The sequence below is a fragment of the Mizuhopecten yessoensis genome, unplaced genomic scaffold, assembly GCF_002113885.1.
Source record: "Mizuhopecten yessoensis strain PY_sf001 unplaced genomic scaffold, ASM211388v2 scaffold10567, whole genome shotgun sequence".
Lineage (NCBI taxonomy): Eukaryota > Metazoa > Mollusca > Bivalvia > Pectinida > Pectinidae > Mizuhopecten > Mizuhopecten yessoensis.
The window spans coordinates 404,634-427,081 of NW_018408611.1; the positions used below are offsets into that span (position 1 = coordinate 404,634).

General features: G+C 33.8%; 1 protein-coding gene across 2 annotated transcripts; it reads left to right on the top strand.

The window, feature by feature from the left end:
• Window positions 1-1,957: 1,957 nt before the first annotated feature.
• LOC110461122 (glycoprotein 3-alpha-L-fucosyltransferase A-like) lies at window positions 1,958-21,988 on the top strand. Of its 2 annotated transcripts, none has more exons than XM_021514430.1 (3): window positions 1,958-2,044; window positions 9,350-10,512; window positions 21,271-21,988. In XM_021514430.1, exons 2-3 carry the CDS (start codon window positions 9,397-9,399, stop codon window positions 21,325-21,327), a joined length of 1,173 nt encoding a protein of 390 aa, XP_021370105.1. In that variant the 5' UTR covers window positions 1,958-2,044; window positions 9,350-9,396; the 3' UTR covers window positions 21,328-21,988. The 2 variants fall into 2 exon arrangements, with proteins under 2 accessions (XP_021370105.1, XP_021370106.1); XM_021514431.1 differs by lacking the exon at window positions 1,958-2,044 and adding an exon at window positions 5,155-5,311.
• The last annotated feature ends 460 nt before the right edge of the window (window positions 21,989-22,448 follow it).

The window sequence follows — 22,448 nt, forward strand, 5'->3', positions numbered from 1 at the left end:
AGAATTTTGGACGATTTTTATTTGTATCAAGTTTCAAAAAGAATTCATCCTTTAATTTTCCCAAGTTTGATAGTAATTTATTAAAGTTTATATAATATAGCTAGGACAATACCAATAAAATTAACTTAAGAGTTGTTGCTATTGTCGGGTGCTGATCCGAGAACGGATACAACATATTCAAGACCATCATGCAAGAATACAATAGCACTGTCAATAGCTCACAGTAACAGCTGACTGTAACAAGTGCTTTAACAACTGATATATAAACATTAGAAAAAATACAAACACTTTTGGGGATATAAAATATGTTTATGATGGTATACATGATTCGTTGTCTATGATGTGCGTTTCAAATATTGTTCCAAATATGTTATTACAAACTATAGCTGCAGTTTGTTTTCTACCGTTTTAAGTGTCATAATTTTCGAAATGTTTTTGTAGTTTCTTTTCTTATTTGGCCAAACAGATTGATAAGAAATGCATCTGAAAAGTGTATTCCATGAAACCAGACTGATAGTCATATGCTAGGTTAATTGCATATAAAAATGCTTAAGTTGAATACACAAAAAAATGAAACAATACTAAAGAATACTTACTGGCCTATACTAACCTGAATTGTTTTATGAAGAGATCTTCGGGGAAACTTGTACTTGATGCAATTCACTGACTAATTGATTATATATGTGATTAGGACGGTTAAAACATTTTTTCAATAACAAAATTCGTCTCTTAATGGCCTTGAACTGAACCGCATACCTTTTTTTTTCTTAATGTATAGGGTGTTTAAAATAGAGGTAAACATGTGTAATGTATTTGGTACTATATTTAACGCTTTGCAACTAACAAATATTAAAAGGGTTAGTGATAGTAAGTGGGTCAAAATATGGGTCACCATTGATGTCTTAACTGATTTATCTTTTATATTTGTCCTAGAACTATAGATCAATGTGTAAAATGCTTTAGATTTTTTGGGGTAAATTTTGATTTCCTTTATACAACTTCATACAACAAATGAACAGTATTTGTCTTTGACATTCACATCAAACCTGCCCATTTTAATTTTGTACTTATAACATAGTAACATGTACAATATCGAAACATTTTTTAAGACCACATTTTTGTATATTCAATATTCAATGAGATCAATACCTTTCAGGGTTTTGACTTTTTTTATTTATTCTTTTTTGAAATTATATTCAAGGCAACCCTCGTGTCAGGATTTAGCAAGTTTAGTTAAGCTTAAACGTACTTCCTATTAACGACATCAACGTTATGATATCAATAAAAGGCAGCGGGTGCAAACAGGTAGGATATATCCCGTGTACTCTCATATAAGTCACATTCGTGATGTTACTTCACATTTCTTTATGAGGTATACATACAATTATACATACAGTTATTCATACAATTATACATACAGTCATACATACAATTATACATACAGTTATACATACATGGAGATGCATATAAGCAAATATTTTTTTAAAGGAACAAAAATCTTTACAAAATAAATGAAATGTGATAAATAAATAAAAAACGAATTACAAAACAAACAAAAAATGTCAAAATGATTAAGTTTATGCTCAATATATAATTAATTACTATGGCGATCAATCCATCATGTCTCTATGTTGAAGTGGCGTCCTCACTTCACTATTGGTCCTACATGTATAGGATAGTGGCTCATTCATGCGTACCAATTGCGAACATCCGTACCCGGATTTGAATTAACGAGTTCAGATACAGAAAGATATATACACCGTTAGTCACTCTCATGTTGTCAAATTCAGTAGTTCCTAAACTTATAATGAGCATAAACTTAACTAAATTTTCCTCAAATCATGAGAGAACAAAAATGAAAAAAACTTCATTATATTTTATCATTCATTACTTTGCCGATCAGTCAACCGTGTCTGCTAATGATATTGGCGTCTTCATTTCATTGCCGGTCATACATGTTAGTCTTTTTTTCATGTGTATTCGTACGTCTAGACTTCAATATACGTGTTCAGCTGCAGGCGGATACCTACATGTACACTGTCAGGTACTTATACGTTTGTTGTTATGATGTTATGTTCCAAACTTATTATTCGTATTAGGAATATTATGTTTTTCTTTCAACTTTCAAATATAGTTAGTGGAACAATAGAGATAACTATATGATAAAAGCTGATATCATTCTTTCTCAGCCAACCGGTAAATGAGGACTTACCTTTGGTAAGGTAATTAACTCCTAAGACGAGACGTATATTATAATTTCCTTTAGAGTTACGCCAAGCAGTTTAAACTAATACTTTGGTTTCTAAACATATGAGTGAAGGAGGAATTACTATAAAACAGGTAATCAGCATATAACCACAGATATGTATAACTATTGTAGCTACTGAAATGTTGCTGCTCTTAACTTCAGAACAGTTCAAGCATCTTACTTAAAACATAATCTAAACTTCCTGCTAGTTATACATAATATTATTTAAGTCAAAACATATCTATTGTACGCATGAACAACTTCATTTTACACATTAGTTCCAAGTGATGAGGAAATAAAATATGTGGAATGCTGACAATTAGTCACTTAACGCATACTATTAAACATTAACAGTTCGTTCTTGTCCTGGAAATGTATAGTAGGTCAAACACTTAAAAAACAACTTTTTATGCATGAACCTTCATTTTAAATATGGTGGAAATAAAACAATATAACAAGAAAACAATGGAACATGGTCGGTCAAACAACATTTTTACTCACTAAATACCTCTTATTATATATTGTTTTTTCTTGTTGTGAAATTAAAATAGCATCTCAAAAACTAATCATTATTCACTAAAACCTACCTTTTATACCTCAATGTGCTCTGAATAGCAATTAAAAAAAAAAATGTTTAAAACAAAAATAATCAGAGGGTTATTGATTAGGTCTGATCATTTCATTAATAATCAAAAAGGAGAAGAGTGTATCAAGTGCAAATAGAAGAATGCTAAAAATTCGACAAATTAGTTATAGCTTTAGTAAATGAACCGTTTCGAGTTAGGTTAATTTACATCTAGCGCAACATCTGTGTACATAATTCGTATAAGTATATATAAAACTCACTGTGTCATTTTCATACGAATCGGATAAATGGGCCTTCTGTTTTTAGGATGAAGAAAAAGAAAACTCCATGTAGGCATCGTACTGGTTATCATTTGATCAGGGGAAAACTAGTCATGAAAGGCATCAATGACCAGCCTGAATGGTACGAATCTTTTAAACCACTTGTCCCTTCATAAGATTGTGTATTGATCTGGCAATGATGTACCTGTCTGTTTTGATTTTTATCAACGTTGAGAAGCGACAAGGCGTGTTTTAATTAGGTTGACTAGATGCTTGCCTGTGACAGTTTCAACGGCCTTATTGATGAAAACAGGTTGATATCAGTTTTTTAAAAAGAACAGAAGGCATGCGTGACGAAAGTCGTCCAAGTGTGATTCTATTCAGGAGGACGAAAACAATAATCCATACGGCCATTTTACTCAGTTCAACGATATGTGCATAAAATGTTTTTTTTTTTATATTCAATTTTCGATCAATATCTCCTTGGTTCCTATACACATCGTCTTGCTAGTTCAGGTTCTCTTATTTAAATGACATGATGAACAACAACACGGTTGCAATATTTGTCTTCCTCGACTAGTTAGGTAAAACAGGATTAACATAATGAACAACAGCACGGTTGCAATATCTGTCCTCCTCGACTAGTTAGGTAAAACAGAATTAACGTAATGAACAACAGCACGGTTGCAATATCTGTCTTCCTCGACTAGTTAGGTAAAACAGGATTAACGTTATGAACAACAGCACGGTTGCAATATCTGTCCTCCTCGACAGGTTAGGTAAATCAGGATTAACGTAATGAACAACAGCACGGTTGCAATATCTGTCTTCCTGGACTGGTTAGGTAAAACAGGATTAACGTAATAACAACAGCACGGTTGCAATATCTGTCTTCCTCGACTAGTTAGGTAAAACAGGATTAACTTAATGAACAACAGCACGGTTGCAATATTTGTCTTCCTCGACTAGTTAGGTAAAACAGAATTAACGTAATGAACAACAGCACGGTTGCAATATCTGGCTTCCTGGACTGGTTAGGTAAAACAGGATTAACGTAATAACAACCGCACGGTTGCAATATCTGTCTTTCTCGACTGGTTAGGTAAAACAGGATGAACTTAATGAACAACAGCACGGTTGCAATATCTGTCCTCCTCCACAGGTTAGGTAAATCAGGATTAACGTAATGAACAACAGCACGGTTGCAATATCTGTCTTCCTCGCCTGGTTAGGTAAAACAGGATTAACTTAATGAACAACAGCACGGTTGCAATATTTGTCTTCCTCAACTAGTTAGGTAAAACAGGATTAACGTAATAACAACAGCACGGTTGCAATATCTGTCTTTCTCGACTGGTTAGGTAAAACAGGATTAACTTAATGAACAACAGCACGGTTGCAATATCTGTCTTCCTCGACAAGTTAGGTAAAACAGGATTAACGTAATGAACAACAGCGCGGTTGCAATATCTGTCTTCCTCGACTGGTTAGATAAAACAGGATTAACGTAATGAACAACAGCACGGTTGCGATATCTGTCTTCCTCGACTGCTTAGATAAAACAGGATTAACGTAATGCACAACAGAACGGTTGCAATATCTGTCTTTCTCGACTGGTTAGATAAAACAGGATTAACGTAATGAACAGCAGCACGGTTGCAATATCTGTCTTCCTCGACTGCTTAGATAAAACAGGATTAACGCAATGCACAACAGAACGGTTGCAATATCTGTCTTCCTCGACTGGTTGGTTAAAACAGGATTAACGTAATGCATTTTCCCACAACATCGTTTATACCTTTTTTCCAGGCCTCTATCCCTTCACCAATGTATATACACTTTTTTTAAAAATGTTTAAAAGTCAAACGCGTAAGACGTCCCTCAAAAGAAAGAAGTCAAGAATAATGTCAAAGGTATAGATATAAGTATTGAGAAAACCTTTTAACATGTATGAACTTGTATAGCCGTGATAAAAAATACATTAAAGTATCACTATCTTTACTTCACCTAAATGTTAAATAGCAACGGTTTAAGTCATTCTTTAGATCTGGACAAAGACGACTTATACCTTCGTGCTCGAACCCGTTGATTGATCTACCATCTATAAAACATGCTTGTCCTGATTATCAGAGAAGGCGTTAAACGAACTTTATCCAGCATGGTTGGACCTACTATATCGTTTAAGCAGATGACGGTGAATGAACCGTATCAAGCAAGGTCAGTGTTTTCTTACTTTCAAAATTTCATTAGCAATGCTGATATTTATTTAAGATAGAATTTTATGATTTTCTTATATCTTTGGCCATCAACATGATAGTGTTTTTATATAAACGATAAGGTATTTGAGAAGTAATGATATACTTGACCATGAATATATCGAAACTATTAACAATTTCTTAAACCTCTTTTAACCGATCTTCACTTCTATATAACAATCTAGCTTATAATGAGCTCTTATTAACACATAATGAACTCACATTATTCAAGTATGTATAGATGTAGTTGTGTTTATTAACACATGATGAAGTCACATTACCCTGGTTTATATAGAATGTGGTTGTGTTTATTAACACATAATGAACACACATTACCCTGGTTTATACAGAATGTAGTTGTGTTTATTAACACATAATGAACACAAATTACCCTGGTTTATATAGAATGTAGTTGTGTTTATTCAACGTCTTGACCTCTGTGAATGTTACGTTCATACTTCAAGATACAAGGTGGTGAGATTAAAAATCAATTTAATTTAAAAACTATCTACCATCAATATACTTTTAACTTATTTAAAGGTAAACATAAAAAGGAGAATAAATGTATTCGAAACGAGATTCATCAGTTTGGTATGACTAGTAAATGATCAGTTTGGTATGACTAGCAAATGATAAGTTTGGTATGACTAGTAAATGATAAGTTTGGTATGACTAGTAAATGATTAGTTTGGTATGACTAGTAAATGATAAGTTTTATATGACTAGTAAATGATAAGTTTGGTATGACAAGTAAATGATAAGTTTGGTATGACTAGTAAATGATAAGTTTGGTATGACTAGTAAATGATAAGTTTGGTTTGACCACAAACAGGGAAATAAAAACTCTTTTTTTGCGAGCTTTCGAGAACGTCTGTTTCCTTTTTGTAAGCAAAGAGTGTAAAATAACGGTGTCTCGACTCTATACCGCTTTAAATAGCACACTTAGCCAAAGTGTGCCTAATCAGTAAAGTCAGCTGTCAAAAATCATAGGCATTCTAATACTGCAGACAATCAGGGCTACAGGTAACATTTTTATACAGTGCGCCCCTAAGTGGAATTTAAAATGATGTCATAAAGATGACTCAGCTGGTGCCCCGTGTCTCTGCTCATCGGTTCCCCTTACCTCCCAATCCAGATGGATTCTTTGATTTCCCTGACTTTCGTGTTGTCCTCCCTAGCTTTCGAACTCTGTCGAGTTGTTCGAGTCTATGATGAGGTTGTGTGTGTTATTATGGTCTGTTAATGCTGATCTATTGTATTGTTAAATGCAAAGGTTGGTCATTTACAAAATGACGAGGGATGGCAGCTGTAGCTTTCTCCTTTTTATTCTGTCTGATTGCTTTTATCAACCAGTTCCATTCCATAGTAGAAAACAGTAAACATATGATTGATGACTTTTATTAATACAAAAGGCTTCGCTTTGGGTCATGTATTCCTGGAATTGTCTTTTTTTATTTAGGAGTCATCAGTGGTAAGAACTGTCATAAGATAAAGCATATCAACGTCTAAACTGTGCTGGAACATTTGTAGAAAGGCTACAGGTTAGAAAGTTAAAAGACAATGCCATTAATCGATATTAAGTTTTAAACTATTATTTATTGTAACCGTTTCAAGGTCTATTCCAGGTAGTAGTTTACAACCAATTCATGAGTGTGTTATGACAACGTTTCAATTTCTGTAAACAAAAGTATAATTGTTCTCAAAGTTGATTTAAATCTTGGATAAGAAATGTCTTTCAGCATAGGTTGAAGATTTTGTTATAGAGAGAATTCAGTAGTGTAATGAAAACCGTTATCATTACGTATTATCAGTTAGGGTTAGGGTTATCATTACGTATTATCAGTTCAACAACTTTAAGATCCTTTGATTTTAAAGTACCGGATAAAAGGGACGGATCTAGAATATCTTGCTCGATTGGACCGACTCAAGTAGAGTCTGGAAAATACGTGATAAAGTAGGTCATATATATATATATATATATGACAAAATGTTTCACATGTTTAATTTTCCGCATTTCTGCATCAAAATCATCATAGGTGAGTAAACTCTGTGCAACGCGCGAACTTAAATGCTGGTCTGTATTCAGTTTCGGATGAAAGCTTCACTTCAATGTGTTTAATTACACACACGGCGTTCCCTTATATGGAATATTGATCTCTATACGTAAATGCGTGTTATAGGCTTTTCGCATACAAATCGAAAAAAATACACGCTTGACTGAATGGGTTTCAATAATGATTTCAATAATGAAATGTATTACATTGCACGTCATCGTGTTCATACGACCGTAGATACTGCTATGATGTTAAACCCCAGATAACGCATATACTGACTCATCTTATTTGCATATTAATAAAAACATATGTACATAGTAACACGTAATTTATTTGGGCCTGCGTCGAGTTCATACAGAAAGGGCGAGCATTAAAGAAAATATTTTTTAAAAAACATCAATTTTTAGCACTGCATAGTTTACGAACAAGTTAACCTTAACTACAAACAGGTTTTGCAGAACAACTTTAACTGAAAAAGAAACCGAAAATAAATATGTTAATTTAAAGACAAACCAGTAAAAAAAACCAGCATACTTTAAAATTAAGTTAAATGTATTTTAGATTCCCTTTCTTAATACCATCCCACCATCACGAAATGGTGGCTTGCTCTAATGGGGAATTGTCAGTGGTCCGTTATCCGTTCTTAAACTTTTCTTGTTATTGCTTTGCAAGAAGATCTTTTTCGAATTTCATACGTAAGTTCCTTTTGGTCCTCGATAGCTTATGTGATATTTGACATTGATCAGAAAAACGAGATAACCTTCAACAAGCAACGTTTTATCTTAACACTATAAAACATTTACATTGTTATTCAATGCCATATGCTGATTTTCACTTATATATACCTTCTTACTGTTAACAAGTATTGTATATTTCTTTGCAAGCTTCACACTGATGGAATAAAACACAAATGGCTGTCAGAAACACGATGGAATAAAAAACAAATGGCTGTCAGAAACACTGATGGAATAAAAAAACAAACGGCTGTCAGAAAAATTATGTGTACCTGTTTCCACACATTCTTTATTTATCAAATAGGTCAAATGACAAGCTACCTAGCTTGATAGAATACTGTCCAAACCAGACCGTAAAAAAATAAAATACATGATGCATTTACTGTTGAAAAACTATCAATGAATCAGATAAAAGCAAGTAGTGAAGCGATCAAAATATCATAACACTAATGACTATCTTACAAAAAGTAGGTTTCAAGATCCCTCTTCTATATAAATTAAAAGCATACATATAATCATTCATAGAAGCAATTATTTGGTTTATAATAATTTATATATATTAAGAATATGGAATACGAACTTTTAGGTCGTATGTCATTCGTTAACATTATTCTTGTTAAAAAAAAAACTTCCCATAAGTCAAACAACAGGTTAAAGCCGTAGGGCTTATACATTCCATGTATAAAGTATGGAGAATTACTTATCAATAAAACAAGTTGCTGTTGCTTTGGTTGAAATTCGATTACAAACAAAATGATTTATTATAAACAAAAATGATTTATTATAAACAAATATGATTTATTATAAACAAAAAAGGGAACATGATAACATCGCACACAATAACGTAATTAAACTTAAGAGGGAAAAAATCAACAATAAAATTAATATTTTGAACACAGATTACACGTCATGTCATGATCATCTAATGATAAAAATACGAAGGGGACATATGAACTGCTGCTCTGTACGACGGAGGACCACACTGTTCTCTTTATGATAGTTTCTGATGTTAATGTTCGTTTTGTGACCATTAAAACTTGACAATAGTTGAAATGTAAATAATATGTCTATAGCTTTGTTTAATTTTTAATTATTTGTTTTTGCGTGTGAATATTAATTCGCTAATTGATGCAAAAACACGAATTCAACACCGCCTAAATTACCACACTATCTTTTTCTGCCTTTTCCTGTAATTTGCGTTTAAATTTTCAGATAGGATGTTGTGATCTTTGGGGGCTTATCTCAAACAAACAGACACCATGATTAAACTAGTTTTAATGCTGCCGAACAAGGTCGGCCGGAGGGACTTGTTCAAGGTGCTGGGAATACTGTGTTTGTTCTATATATGGATGCGCACCTGTAACACCGATGACGTTTGTCAAACAGGAGGATGTCGTGAAAACATTATCGAATTTCATCATACAAATTTTGTTAATAAAAGTACGAAGAAGGTTCTAGTGTGGACTAAGTTTTTCTTTTTTGATTGGGCGAAACACGTTGGTGGAAGGATGTCGGAGAGTAAATACAACTGTTCTGCGACATCTAATCGAAGTGAACTGGGGTCCGCTGACGCAGTGCTTTTCCATTTCATTGACCTTTGGTTCTGGGAGACAGTACCCGGATTTAGAAGATCGGATCAGGTTTGGGTACTGTATAACATGGAAGCGCCGCCCCACCATCACTTCACAGGACTGACGTGGACCCGTTCTTTCAATTGGACGATGTCGTATCGAACAGATTCTACCATTTATAGTCCTTACGGAGAATTTGTTCCATTGACACGCGAGGAAGAGGACGCCGCTGCAGTGATGTATGGCAACAAGGATTTTTCTAAGCATAAGACTAGGATGGTGTTTGCAGTTATTAGTGACTGTCAGGACGACGTGCAAAGATATAGATATATTCAACAGTTGGAGAAATACGTCAAAATAGATTATTTTGGAAAGTGTGGCAATTTAACCTGTCCAAGAACCCCAGAGGCTGAATGTGATTCTAATAAATATAGATTCCGCATTGCATTCGAAAATGCTAATTGCAGAGATTACATAACCGAAAAGATTTGGAAGAGTTTACAGCAGGAAAGTATTCCAATTGTAAACTGGAAAGCAGAACAAGTCGGCAATATTCCAAAAGATTCTTACATTAATATACATGATTTCAACGGTGTGAAAGAATTAGCAGACTATCTGAATATGCTCAGTACAAACACAAAATTATACAACGAGTATTTTACATGGAAGACTAGATATAAGCTTGAAATCGAAAACATGTACGCGTTCAAATATCTGTGTGACGCCCTCCATACGCCAAGGAAGGCGCAGACAATTATAGATCCGAACAAGTGGTTAAGGACAGACACTTGTCGTACATGGTCGGTAAGTATACATAGTACAGATATATAATGTGGTACATTGCCGATAAGTATACGAAGTACAGATTTATAATGTGATACATGATCGGTAAGTATACATAGTACAGATATGTAATGTGGTACATTGTCGGTAAGTATACATAGTACAGATAAATAGTGTGGTACATGGTCGGTAAGTATACATAGTACAGATATACAGTGTGATACATGATCGGTAAGTATACATAGTACAGATATATAATGTGATACGTGATCGGTAAGTACACATAGTACAGATATATAATGTGGTACATGGTCGGTAAGAATACATAGTATAGATAAATAGTGTGGTACATGGTCGGTAAGGATACATAGTATAGATAAATAATGTGGTACATGGCCGGTAAGTTTACAAAGTATAGATAAATAATGTGGTACATGGTGGTAAGGATACATAGTATAGATAAATAGTGTGGTACATGGTCGGTAAGGATACATAGTATAGATAAATAGTGTGGTACATGGTCGGTAAGGATACATAGTATAGATAAATAGTGTGGTACATGGTCGGTAAGTATACAAAGTATAGATAAATAGTGTGGTTCATGGTCGGTAAGTATACATAGTATAGATAAATAATGTGGTACATGGTCGGTAAGTTTACAAAGTATAGATAAATAATGTGGTACATGGTCGGTAAGGATACATAGTATAGATAAATAGTGTGGTACATGGTCGTAAGTATACATAGTATAGATAAATAATGTGGTACATGGTCGGTAAGTATACATAGTACAGATAAATAATGTGGTACATGGTCGATAAGTATACAAAGTATAGATAAATAGTGTGGTTCATGGTCGGTAAGTATACATAGTATAGATAAATAGTGTGGTACATGGTCGGTAAGTATACATAGTATAGATAAATAATTGGTACATGGTCGGTACGTATACATAGTACAAAAAAAAATTAAGTGGTACATGGTCGATAAGTATACGTGGGTACAGATATATAATGTGGTACCTGGTCGGTAAGTATACATAGTGCAGATATACAGTGTGATACACGGTCGGTAAGTATACATAGTATAGACAAATAATTGGTACATGGTCGGTAAGTTTACAAAGTATAGATAAATAATGCCGTACATGTTCGGTAAGTATACATAGTACAGATAAATAATGTGGTACATGGTCATAAATAATGCCGTACATGGTCAGTAAGTATACATAGTATAGATATATAATGTGGTACATGGTCGGTAAATAGTATAGATAAATAATGCCGTACACGGTCGGTAAGTATACATAGTACAGATAAATAATGCCGTACATGTTCGGTAAGTATACATAGTATAGACAAATAATTGGTACATGGTCGGTACGTATACATAGTTCAAAAAAAAATTAAGTGGTACATGGTCGATAAGTATACAAAGTATAGATAAATAATGCCGTACATGGTCAGTAAGTATACATAGTATAGATAAATGATGTGGTACATGGTCGATAAATATATGTAGTACAGATAAATAATGTGGTACATGGTCATAAATAATGCCGTACATGGTCGGCAAGTATACAAAGTATAGATAAATAATGTGGTACATGGTCATAAATAATGCCGTACATGGTCAGTAAGTATACATAGTATAGATACATAGTGTGGTACATGGTCGGTACGTATACATAGTACAGATATATTATGTGGAACATGGTCGGTAAGTATACATATTATAGATAAATAGTGTGGTACATGGACGGTAAGTATACATAGTATAGATCAATAGTGTGGTACATGGTCGGTAAGTATGCATAGTACAGATAAATAATGTGGTACATGGTCATAAATAATGCCGTACATGGTCGGCAAGTATACAAAGTATAGATAAATAGTGTGGTACTTGGTCGGTAAGTATACATAGTGCAGATAAATAGTGTGGTATATGGTCGGTCAGTATACATAGTACCGATAAATAATGCCGTACATGGTCGGAAAGTTTACAAAGTATAGATAAATAGTGTGGTATATGGTCGGTAAGTAAACATAGTACCGATAAATAATGCCGTACATGGTCGGTAAGGTAAGTATACATAGTATAGATATATAGTGTGGTACATGGTCGGTACGTTTACATAGTATAGATAAATAATGTTATACATAGTACAGATAAATAGTGTGGTACACGGTCGGTAAGTATACATAGTACCGATAAATAATGCCGTACATGGTCGGTAAGTTTACAAAGTATAGATAAATAGTGTGGTATATGGTCGGTAAGTATACATAGTACCGATAAATAATGCCGTACATGGTCGGTAAGTATACATAGTATAGATAAATAATGCCGTACATGGTCGGTAAGTATACATAGTATAGATAAATAATGTGGTACATGGTCGGTAAGTATACATAGTACAGATATATTATGTGGAACATGGTCGGTAAGTATACATAGTATAGATAAATAGTGTGGTACATGGTCGGTAAGTATACATAGTACAGATAAATAATGCCGTACATGGTCGGTAAGTATACATAGTATAGATAAGTAATGTGGTACATGGTCGTAAGTATACATAGTATAGATAGATAATGTGGTACATGGTCGGTAAGTATACAAAGTATAGATAAATATTGTGGTACATGGTCGGTAAGTATACAAAGCATAGATAAATAGTGTGGTACATGGTCGGTAAGTATAATACATAGTATAGATAAGTAATGTGGTACATGGTCGTAAGTATACATAGTATAGATAAATAGTGTGGTACATGGTCGGTAAGTATAATACATAGTATAGATAAGTAATGTGGTACATGGTCGGTAAGTATACATAGTATAGATAAATAATGTGGTACATGGTCGGTAAGTATACAAAGTACAGATAAATATTGTGGTACATGGTCGGTAAGTATACAAAGTATAGATAAATAGTGCGGTACATGGTCGGTAAGTATACATAGTATAGATAATGTGGTACATGGTCGGTAAGTATACAAAGTAAAGATAAATAGTGTGGTACATGGTCGGTAAGTATACAAAGTAAAGATAAATAGTGTGGTACATGGTCGGTAAGTATACAAAGTATAGATAAATAATGCCGTACATGGTCGGTAAGTATACAAAGTATAGATAAATATTGTGGTACATGGTCGGTAAGTATACAAAGCATAGATAAATAGTGTGGTACATGGTCGGTAAGTATACATAGTACAGATATATAATGTGGTACATGGTCGGTAAGTATACATAGTACAGATAAATAGAGTGGTACATGGTCGGTAAGTATACAAAGTACAGATAAATAGTGTGGTACATGGTCGGTACGTTTACATAGTATAGATAAATATTGTGGTACATGGTCGGTAAGTATACAAAGTACAGATAAATAGTGTGGTACATGGTCGGTAAGTATACATAGTATCGATAAATAATGTGGGACATGGTCGGTAAGTATACAAAGTATAGATAAATAGTGTGGTACATGGGCGGTACGTATACATAGTGCAGATATACAGTGTGATACATGGTCGGTAAGTATACATAGTATAGATAAATAGAGTGGTACATGGTCGGTAAGTATACAAAGTACAGATAAATAGTGTGGTACATGGTCGGTAAGTATACAAAGTACAGATAAATAGTGTGGTACATGGTCGGTACGTATACATAGTGCAGATATACAGTGTGATACATGGTCGGTTAGTATACATAGTATATATAAATAGTGTGGTACATGGTCGATAAGTATACAAAGTATAGATAAATAGTGTGGTACATGGGCGGTACGTATACATAGTGCAGATATACAGTGTGATACATGGTCGGTTAGTATACATAGTATATATAAATAGTGTGGTACATGGTCGATAAGTATACAAAGTATAGATAAATAGTGTGGTACATGGGCGGTACGTATACATAGTGCAGATATACAGTGTGATACATGGTCGGTAAGTATACATAGTACAGATAAATAATGCCGTACATGGTCGGTAAGTTTACAAAGTATAGATAAATAGTGTGGTACATGGGCGGTACGTTTACATAGTATAGATAAATAATGTGGTACATGGTCGGTAAGTATACAAAGTAAAGATAAATAGTGTGGTACATGGTCGGTAAGTATACACAGTATAGATAAATAATGTGGTACATGGTCGGTAAGTATACATATAGTATAGATAAATATTGTGGTACATGGTCGGTAAGTATACAAAGTAAAGATAAATAGTGTGGTACATGGTCGGTAAGTATACATAGTATCGATAAATAATGTGGGACATGGTCGGTAAGTATACAAGTAAGTTTACAAAGTATAGATAAATAGTGTGGTACATGGTCGGTAAGTATACAAAGTATAGATAAATAATGCCGTACATTGTCGGTAAGTATACATAGTATAGATAAATAGTGTGGTACATGGTCGGTAAGTATACATAGTACAGATATATAATGTGGTACATGGTCGGTACGTATACATAGTTCAGATAAATAATGTGGTACATGGTCGATAAGTATACATAGTATAGATAAATAGTGTGGTACATGGTCGGTACGTATACATAGTGCAGATATACAGTGTGATACATGGTCGGTAAGTATACATAGTATAGATAAATAATGCCGTACATGGTCGGTAAGTATACATAGTATAGATACATAGTGTGGTACATGGTCGGTAAGTATACATAGTACAGATAAATAGTGTGTTACATGGTCGGTAAGTATACATAGTATAGATAAATAATGCCGTACATGGTCGGTAAGTATACATAGTATAGATACATAGTGTGGTACATGGTCGGTAAGTATACATAGGATAGATAAATAATGTGGTACATGGTCGATAAGTATACATAGTATAGATAAATAGTGTGGTACATGGTCGGTAAGTATACACAGTATAGATAAATAATGTGGTACATGGTCGGTAAGTATGCATAGTACAGATAAATAGTGTGGTACATGGTCGGTAAGTATACAAAGTACAGATAAATAGTGTTGTACATGGTCGGTAGGTATACAAATAATTGTATACATGATAGCACATGGTCGGTAGGTATAGATATACAGGTTTATAACATGGGGGACAGATAATCACATAGATAAATAGTGTAGTACATGGTCGGTAGGTATACACATATATGTATACATGTATAATACATGGTCGGTAGGTATTATACATAGTATAGATAATTAATGCCGTACATGGTCGGCAAGTATACATAGTATATATAAATAGTGTGGTACATTGTCGGTAAGTATACAAAGTGCAGATATACAGTGAGATACATGGTCGGTAAGATACATAGTACAGATATATAATGTGGTACATGGTCGTAAGTATACATAGTGCAGATATACAGTGTGATACATGGTCGGTATGTATACATAGTACAGATAAATAGTGTAGTACATGGTCGGTAAGTATACATAGTGCAGATATACAGTGAGATACATGGTCGGTATGTATACATAGTACAGATAAATAATGCGGTACATGGTCGGTACGTATACATAGATAGTGTGGTACATGCTCGGTAAGTATACATAGTATAGATAAATAATGTGGTACATGGTCGGTAGGTATAGATATACAGGTTTATAACATGGGGGACAGATAAAGGTATAAAGGTGATGCACAGGGTTGGCAAGTATAATCACACAGGATAATTACATTTTGTACAAATATGGGTATACCAGTAATATAAATGATCGGTAAGTTTACATGTGCATGTTTAGAACAGGGTCGGTAAGTATAATAAATGGTCGGTAGGTATACGAATATATGTATACATATATAGTTCATGGTCGGTAAATATAGTACATGGTCGATAGGTATACTCATATATGTATACATGTATAGTACATTGTCGGTAGGTTTACAAATATTTGTATACATGTATAGTACATGGTCGGTAGATATACAAATATTTGTATACATGATAGTACATGGTCGGTAGGGATACAAATATTTGTATATCTACCGTCCATGTACTATACATGTATACGACTATTTGTATATCTACCGTCCATGTACTATACATGTATATGACTATTTGTATATCTACCGACCATGTACTATACATCTATACAAATATTTGTAAACCTACCGACAATGTACTATACATTTATACATATATGAGTATACTTATCGACCATGTACCACACTATTTATCTATACTTTGTAAACTTACCGACCAAGTACGGCATTATTTATCTATACTATGTATTCTTACCGACCATGTACTATACATGTATACGAATATTTGTATAGTACATTGTCGGTAGGTATACAAATATTCGTATACATGTATAGTGCATGGTCGGTAGGTATACAAATATATGTATACATGTATAGCACATTGTCGGTAGGTATACAAATAATCGTATACATGTATAGTACATTGTCGGTAGGTATACAAATATTTGTATACATGATAGCACATGGTCGGTAGGTATACACATATTTGTATACATGATAGCACATGGTCGGTAGGTATAAAAATATTTGTATACATGTATAGTGCATGGTCGGTAGGTATACAAATAATCGTATACATGTATAGTACATGGTCGGTAGGTATACACATATTTGTATACATGATAGTACATGGTCGGTAGGTATACACATATTTGTATACATGATAGCACATGGTCGGTAGGTATACAAATATTCGTATACATGTATAGTGCATGGTCGGTAGGTATACAAATAATCGTATACATGTATAGTACATGGTCGGTAGGTATACACATATATGTATACATGATAGCACATGGTCGGTAGGTATACAAATATTTGTATACATGTATAGTGCATTGTCGGTAGGTATACAAATAATTGTATACATGTATAGTACATTGTCGGTAGGTATACACATATATGTATACATGATAGTACATGGTCGGTAGGTATACACATATTTGTATACATGATAGCACATTGTCGGTAGGTATACAAATATTTGTATACATGTATAGTACATTGTCGGTAGGTATACAAATAATTGTATACATGATAGTGCATGGTCGGTAGGTATACAAATATTTGTATACATGTATAGTGCATGGTCGGTAGGTATACAAATATTTGTATACATGTATAGTGCATGGTCGGTAGGTATACAAATATTTGTATACATGTATAGTGCATGGTCGGTAGTTATACACATATATGTATACATGTATAGTACATGGTCGGTAGATATACATATATATGTATACATGTATAGTACATTGTCGGTAGGTATACACATATATGTATACATGTATAATACATGGTCGGTAGGTATACACATATTTGTATACATGATAGTACATGGTCGGTAGGTATACAAATATTCGTATACATGTATACTACATGGTCGGTAGGTATACAAATATTTGTATACATGTATAGTACATTGTCGGTAGGTATACAAATATTTGTATACATGTATAGTACATTGTCGGTAGGTATACAAATATTTGTATACATGTATAGTACATTGTCGGTAGGTATACAAATATTTGTATACATGTATAGTACATTGTCGGTAGGTATACAAATATTTGTATACATGTATAGTACATTGTCGGTAGGTATACAAATATTTGTATACATGTATAGTACATTGTCGGTAGGTATACAAATATTTGTATACATGTATAGTACATTGTCGGTAGGTATACACATATTTGTATACATGTATAGTACATTGTCGGTAGGTATACACATATTTGTATACATGTATAGTACATTGGCGGTAGGTATACATATATTTGTATACATGTATAGTACATTGTCGGTAGGTATACACATATTTTGGAATTACTTCTTTGTTCCATATACTATTTAAGTAATTCGTATCCTACGGACATACCTCCATTAGGATCCAGTGTTATATGGGATTTTACCGTCTATATTACGTCTTTGACCCATATATTTGTATACATTTATAGTACATTGTCGGTAGGTATACAAATATATGTTTATATGTATAGTTCATGGTCGGCAAATATAGCACATGGTCGTTATATATACAAATTTATGTAGACATGTACAGTACAAGGGTCGGTAAATATATATATATTTTAGATGTGATATACGTTAAGCTAGTATAAGTATAAGAATACATATTGAGAAGTATAGTTTCATTGAATATAAAGCACTGACACAATATTAGAAAGTGGTTTCTCGGTCATTTAGAGGACTTTCATTTTCACTTTCACTTTCACTTGGTAAAATTCATCAACTACCAAAACAGCAATTGCATGCATCCTCTGAAAAGTAGAAAATATTTACCTGTTTAGATTGTGTTGAAGTGTCAGAGAAAATATGCAGCATGCAACTACATGTATGCCCAATTAAACTACAAAAACTATCCATATTCGATGTTTTGGTTATTTCCTACTGTAGCAGACAACTGTAGAAGGATATTTGTAAAATGGAAGAAAATCCTGTTCATCTTTGCTTTCATTTAACCTTAAAGAAGCATGTGAAAATATACAGTTCATTCCGTGCATTTTGAAAAAAAAAAGAAGATATTTGATACATTATTCTATAATTAAAATAAATTGAGTCCTAGAATTATTCACTAAAAAACTATCGGACGCAAGCAAAACTGTTAAAATTCATAAAAAGTATTTGACTAATATGTAGGAGTGGTCATTTAAATGACGAACAAAAATATTCTATTTGGTTAAGTTGTACCAATCAATCAAATCTAAAAGAAGATTACTGACTTTTTAATTAACTTTAAAGGTAGCCAATTTTGATTCATGAATAAATATACCGTACGAATAACGACACAACCATCTCTTGTGATGCCTTTTCTAGATTACACTTGTAGGGTGGCATATTTCTGCCATCAGCTTACGACGCGCGACCAACGTATGCCGATATAATCTCTAAAACTAGTCGACATTATATGGGAAGATGTGGACATACTTTCAGATTACATCGACATGATGTATCAAGTATGTCCACATCAAAATGTATTAGCCAAGACAATTTTTGTCGGAAATAAAAAACTCGACTATATATCGTGTTACGATGTAATGCTTGGATGTGACGTCGAATTGCCACTCATAAATCTAATGTATACTACAAATATAACATGCATTGATACAAATGTGTATACAAAACCTAAAACGAGGCTGGATGGTACGTGAAGCTAATTAGTATAAGCTAGTAGCAGATCACGTGATAGTTTCCTGGAGAACCATTTGCTACTACCCCTGATCTTGTTGTTTTACATCAATAAGCTGCATGTTGATGTTACATCCGAGTATGAACACAAACACGAGTTACCTATATGTTGATATTACATCCGAGCATGAACACAAATAACGAGTTACCTACATGTTGATGTTACATCCGAGCATGAACACAAATAACGAGTTACCTTCATGTTGATGTTACATACGAGCATGAACACAAACAACGAGTTACCTTCATGATGATGTTACATCCGAGCATGAACACAAACAACGAGTTACCTACATGTTAATGTTACATCCGACCATGAACACAAACACGAGTTACATTCATGTTAGTTACCTTCATGTTGATGTTACATCCGGGCGAGTTACCTTCATGATGATGTTACATCCGAGCATGAACACAAACCACGAGTTACCTACATGTTGAAGTTACATCCGAGCATGAACAAAAACAACGAGTTACCTTCATGATGATGTTACATCCGAGCATGAACACAAATGACGAGTTACCTTCATGTTGATGTTACATACGCGCATGAACACAAACAACGATTTACCTACATGTTGATGTTACATCCGAGCATGAACACAAACACGAGTTACCTTCATGTTAATGTTACATCCGACCATGAACACAAACACGAGTTACCTACATGTTGATGTTACATCCGAGCGCATGAACACAAACACGAATTACCTACATGTTGATGTTATATCCGAGCGCATGAACACAAACACGAGTTACCTACATGGTGATGGTACATCCGAGCATGAACACAACCCCGAGTAACAATGCGTGTTATTATCACAGAAATGTTATCTCGGGAAAAAAATGATTATAAATCGACACAGTTTAAAAAACAATTATCTAATAATTTTCGAATGATGTCGACATCATGTTGATGTTACATCCAAGCATGAACACAAACACTAGCTACCTTCATGTTAATGTTAAATCCGACCATGAACACAAACAAGAGTTACCTACTTATCAATATCACATCCGAGTATGAACAAAAACACGAGTTACCTACATGTTGACATTACATCCGAGCATGAACATAAACACGAGTTACAATGCGTGTTATTATCACAGAAATGTTATCTCGGGAAAAAAATGATTATATATCGACACAGTCTACAAAACAATTATCTAATAATTTTCGAATGATGTCGACATCATGTTGATGTTACATCAGAGCATGAACACAAACAACAAGTTACCTACATGTTGAGTATACTATCGAGCATGAACACAAACACGAGTTACCTTCATGTTGATGTTACATCAGAGCATGAACACAAACAACGAGTTAACTACATGTTGATGTTACATCCGAGCATGAACACAAACACGAGTTACAATGCGTGTTATTATCACAGAAATGTTATCTCGGGAAAAAAATGATTATATATCGACACAGTTTAAAAAACAATTATCTAATAATTTTCGAATGATGTCGACATCGTTTAAATATTGTGTCGACGTTCGTAACTCGATAGTCATTGCTTTGTTTATCCTTTTGTTCTTTCATTTGCTTCAAACATCATACATTGTTTGTTTCAGATAAAAGAAGTTGTACGAAGACACTGGGATAGATTTCTGTTTGACCTCGGCTGGTAAAATCCCGTGAGACCTCCGCGTGATTTCCTTCAAACTTATGTCTCAGACATACTCACCTTTCCTGTGGTTTACAGTGGATATCATTTTAAGCATAAATGCAATTTGTATTCAAACATTATATATTTCATATATCGTGTTACACGTGTGCACGATTCTATGTGAGTTTGAGATATTGTGACTGCGTTAAAATGTACATTTTAGAAGATATACAATGAACTGTTTCAATATTTTCCCGCCATCTTGTAAGGATATAAATACCTATGACGTTAAGGTCAAATAACAAGGTATTTAAGTATATTTTATTCATGACTGTTATCTTAGTCGAATCCTGAACAGTGTCCAAATGTGAAGAGACGGATATTAGACTAGGCATCCAAGACGTTTCCCATAACATACTCTCAGTCATCTAAAAACTGTTGTTGAAATACTACAATAACATAACTTAATTACATCATTGTCCGTTTATAAATTCTCTTATTTCCAACAACATGCTAACATTTAGTTTGGAAAATCGTGAGAGATCCAATTAGACACATGAGATGAATATAGAGGTTCCCAAGCTCGTTCTGGTTGATAACCATGTTCATCTAAATCTAGTCCGAATTAATCTGACGTTTTATCGACTTTTTTATATCGGTCTGTCGTCGATTAACGTCAGAACTCCGGCCCTCTATAATATGCAGGAAATAAGCGACCCGCGCCAGGGTCGCTCTTCAAACTGATATTTTAGAAACATATCGTCACTTTCACACACATGTAACACTAACCTAAATCGTGGTAGTTTATTTTCAAATTGTAGAAAGACTTGAGCTTGTCCACGACTTTCTATATAAAATTTGAAAATTTACTAGCTCGAGTTAGAGAAACAAGGCACTCAAACATGACGAGTTTGAAGGCCCCTTTCTCCCACAACGTTCAGATATTAAACATCTAGAAAAGCACATGTTTCTCTTCGGAATACATTATTACTGTTTCCGATCGGGGACACAGTGGCCATGAACTATGACTACACACAGGAAGATGACATCGCAAACATTGTTACGTGACGACATAATTAGAAGATGAACTCACGTCCAGATTGTAACCCACTAGTTGGTAACCAGAAACGTTTACCAGCATCT

What these genes read in the sequence shown, in the direction of transcription:
- LOC110461122 (XM_021514430.1), top strand. Translation starts at nt 9,397, where the DNA reads ATGATTAAACTAGTTTTAATGCTGCCGAACAAGGTCGGCCGGAGGGAC. An exon ending in ACACTTGTCGTACATGGTCG is followed by an intron (nt 10,513 to 21,270) that starts GTAAGTATACAT and finishes TGTTTGTTTCAG; the next exon opens with ATAAAAGAAGTTGTACGAAG.